This window comes from Otolemur garnettii, unplaced genomic scaffold (genome assembly GCF_000181295.1).
Source record: "Otolemur garnettii isolate 467f Iridium unplaced genomic scaffold, OtoGar3 scaffold00015, whole genome shotgun sequence".
Classification (NCBI taxonomy): Eukaryota; Metazoa; Chordata; class Mammalia; order Primates; family Galagidae; genus Otolemur; species Otolemur garnettii.
In genome coordinates this window covers 1,038,326-1,042,175 of record NW_003852410.1, presented here as the reverse complement: position 1 = coordinate 1,042,175, position 3,850 = coordinate 1,038,326, and the positions used below count along the sequence as shown (strand labels likewise).

The following is a 3,850-nucleotide window of genomic DNA, read 5'->3' as shown; positions in this document are numbered from 1 at the left end:
AAAAAAAAAAAAAAAAGAGTTTGAGGTTGCTGTAACCTGTGACACTACAGCACTCTACCGAGGGTGACATAATAAGACTATCTCCCAAAAAAAAGACACAAAACTGTTGGGCTTAAGAGATTCTCTTGCCTCAGCCTCCCAAGTAGCTGGGAGTAATGCCCGCCACAATGCCTGGCTATTTTTTGTTGTAGTTGTCATTGTCGTTTAGCTGGCCTGGGCCGGGTTTGAACCTGCCACCCTTGGTGTATGTAGCTGGCCCTGTAACCACTGTGCTAGGAGTGCCAAGCCTGTTATTATTATTTTTTAAGACAGTCTCACTATGTCACCCTCAGTAGAGTACTGTGCCATCACTGCTCACAGCAACCTCTTAACTCTTGGGCTTAAGCAATTCTTTTGCCTCAGCCTCCCAAGTAGCTAGGACTACAGGTACCCGCCACAACGCTCAGCTTATTTATTTTAAAAATGGTTGGTTTAAAATTTGTCATTGGCTTTAACAATGAGCATAGTGGAGTCATACATCCTGTGGGAGCTGTATTCATAGGGTCACCCAGAGTAGTAACCTGAAATACTTATTTGTCCTTTATCCTTTAGGATGGTGAAGAAGATCAAGCAAGTGCTGGAGAAAAAGAGCAAGATAGTGATGAAAGTTATGATGACTCTGAGTAGAACCCGGAGAGACTGGTGGTTCTCTTCCGCATCTGTCCCAGCTCTGACCATTTTGTGTTCATGGTTTGATATCTGCTGTTTGCCTTTCTAACTGGAAGGATCCTATTTTGTTCTTAAAGAGGGGGCTTTATTTAATTAATTTCATAGATTATCTAACATCATCAAAGTGCCAGGTTTCCACTCTAGCATTATTTACTGGGTTGGATAAACATGGCAGTGCTATGCTATAGAGTAAAAACTCAGTCATCCTGGGCCTTAGGAACAAGTGTTGAAACTCTCTGATTTATTCTAGAATTTAGGCTTGTCCCAGTTTTATAAATAAATTCTCTTCTAAATTCTGTGTCAGCTAACTTATTTCTATTTTTGGATTTCCTTCATTATTCAAGGATTAGATGGAATTGAGTTGAGGTTTATGTAGAGACTGGTGCTTACATAGTTCTGCTGATTAAAATCATGTCTCTTATTATAAGGACCAACTTCATTTGAGGTGAGATCTTTGTGGTCATCCTGGAAGAGCAATGCCCCATGAAAATCCAAAGGAATATTTTGGCTGCTATTTAAATGTTTGGGTTGATATGATAATATAAGACAGAAGGGGAGACTGGGCGCAGTGGCTCACGCCTATAATCGTAGCACTCTGGAAGGCCCAGATGGGTGGATTGCCTGAGCTCATGGGTTCTAGACTTTGCCTCTAAAAATAGGCAGGCATTGTCAGGGACACCTGTAGTCCCAGCTACTTAGGGGGCTGAGGCAAGAGAATCGCTTAAGCCCAAGAGTTAGAGATTGCTGTGAGCTGTGACACTATATAGCACTCTACTGAGGGCAACAAAGTGAGACGCTGTCTCAAAGGGGGGGGGCAGCATCAAACTCATGTTGATTTTGTATATATAATGTTTATTTCCATCTTATTCTGAGTCATACCTATAATCTAGTTGTAAAATGCTACAAAATGTAGTTTATTAGACATAGAACATTAGAAGTACACTTCAACTAAAATGGAGATTTTAATGCCTTCTGCCAGAAAGCCTAGTTTCAGTGCTACTACTAAATTCTTTCTTGCCCAGGCTGTAAATATTATTCAAAATATTGTTAGTACTTCTACCCACTTTTGGATTTTAGTAGTGTTAGGTTGTGGCTGGTTAGGGTTTTTTGTTGTTGTTTTTTTTTTTGGAGGGGGGAAGTTGTTTGTTTTTTAAACTAATCCTTGACTCACATGGATATTTACCCCTTCATTCTCTGGTACATAGAAATCCATACCTCTCTTTCCTTGGACCCCCACCCCTTACTATCCCAGTTTACTGTGGTTTTCCATGTTTAAGTGAGTTCACACTAAGCTCAGTGGTTTTATATGGTTTGTTTAATGGTTCTTTATCACATGTACATGTGTGCTAGTTTTGACTCTTTTTTAAATTGTTGTTCAGCTTTGCAATGGAAGTGTTCTCCCTTGCTTGGTATTACTGCCCCATTTTTGAAGGGGAAGGGAGAAAAGGGGCTCACAAATGGTTACTGCTTGACAGAAAAGCAAAATGGCTGGGCAATGTCACAGTTTCGTGGATGTAGACAGGTTTCTGTTTCTGTAAACTGCAGGTACATATACCAAAGGACATGGTGTGAAGAACTGGGATTCAAATGAGGACCCTTTACTTGGAGTGTTGCAAGGCAAAGGTGCACTTCTTGTACGTTGCGTATAGCAAGAGGATAGAGCGCAGCATCTGTTTGCACATAGTCACTGTCATCTGAATCTGAGGCTCCTTAAGTCCAGTGGGCCACTGATGCTCCCTGCTAATGATTTTGCAAAAGGCTGACTTGTCAGAAACTCTGAAGGTCCCAGTCCACTTTGGTGGCTGAGCTGTGATGACCCTGCCAAAGACAGAATCCACTCCACTGAGACGGACGGGCTGGGGCTTCCTGACCAGTCCTTTCTTGTTGTTCATGGTTCGGAGCTCTGATGTGTGGCATGGTAACTTGGGGCTCACTCCAGATTCCAGGAATGAGCTGTCTAGGACTAGAGTGACTTCTTGAAAGCACAGCTGCACCTCAAGGTCAGAAGGGGTGTGTGGGAAGCAGGGGGAGGCCCTAAAGGGGTGCTTGGAGGAAGGTGTAGGTGTTGTATGCCGCAGCCATTGGAAGCTCTCGTCCAGTGGGGTCCATGGTGACCAGAGCTGGTATCCTGCCATTGACAGTCCTAAAGGAGAGGAATCAGAACATGGAATTTCCTTGGCATGCTTTTAGTGAGGGCATGGCAGTTCAAATTCTTATCTTTGGGAGCGGTGCCTATGCCTCAGTGAAAGGGCGCTGGCCCCATATACCGAGGGTAGTGGGTTTAAACCTGGCCCTGGCCAAACTGCAACAAAAAAAAATACCTGAGTGTTGTGGTGGGGGCCTGTAGTCCCAGCTACTCAGGAGGCTGAGGCAAGACAATCACCTAAGCCCAAGAGCTGGAGGTTGCTGTGAGCTGTGATGCTCCGGCACTCTACCGAGGGCAACAAAGTGAGACCCTCTCTCCAAAAAAAAAAGACATAAGGGGAGGCTGGGAGCGGTAGCGCACGCCTGTAATCTAGCATTGTGGGAAGCTGAGGTGGGTGGATTGCTTGAGCTCAGAAGTTCCAGACCAGCCTGAGCAAGAGCAAGACCCTGTCTAGAAAAACTAGCAGAGCATGGTGGCAGGTGCCTGTAGTCCAGCTACTCAGGAGGGTGAGGCATGAGGATCACTTGAGCATAGGAGTTTGAGATTGCTGTGAGCTATGAGCTATGAGACCATGGCACTCTAGCCTAGGGCAACAGTGAGACTGTCTCAAAAAAAAAAAATTGTCACTATTCTGAATTCAGGAGAAGCTGCCTATTAGGTTGAAGGGGAGGAGTAGATCCCTTTTCTTTACACCCCAGTATATTTCTCTGCCTCTTCTCCCGCAAAAGGTAACAATGGCGGCTCGGCGCCTGTGGCTCAAGTAGCTAAGGCACCAGCCACATACATCTAAGGTGGCAGGTTCAAATCCAGCCTGGGCCCGCCAAAACAACAACGATGGCTGCAACCAAAAAATGGCCAGGCGTTGTGGCAGGCGCCTGTGGTCCCAGCTACTTGGGAGGCGGAGTCAGGAGACTCGCTTGAGCCCAGGAATTGGAGGTTGCTGTGAGCTGTGATGCCATGGCACTCTACCCAGGGGGACAGCTTGAGACTCTGTCT

General features: G+C 45.3%; 2 protein-coding genes across 2 annotated transcripts in view; one reads left to right on the top strand and one right to left on the bottom strand.

Moving 5' to 3' along the window:
* Window positions 1-967, top strand: part of FANCD2 (Fanconi anemia complementation group D2) — a 73,521-nt gene extending 72,554 nt beyond the window's left edge. The window contains 1 exon segment of the mRNA XM_012802473.2: window positions 592-967. Within this exon segment, the coding sequence (XP_012657927.1) occupies window positions 592-666 (75 nt within the window). The 3' untranslated portion in view covers window positions 667-967.
* The window catches only part of FANCD2OS (FANCD2 opposite strand), a 26,869-nt gene that overhangs the window by 20,779 nt on the left and 2,240 nt on the right, over window positions 1-3,850 (bottom strand). The window contains exon 2 of the mRNA XM_003785447.1: window positions 2,264-2,851. Coding sequence (XP_003785495.1) covers window positions 2,307-2,843 — 537 coding nt within the window. The 5' untranslated portion in view covers window positions 2,844-2,851 and the 3' untranslated portion in view covers window positions 2,264-2,306. The remainder of the gene's footprint in view (window positions 1-2,263; window positions 2,852-3,850) is intronic.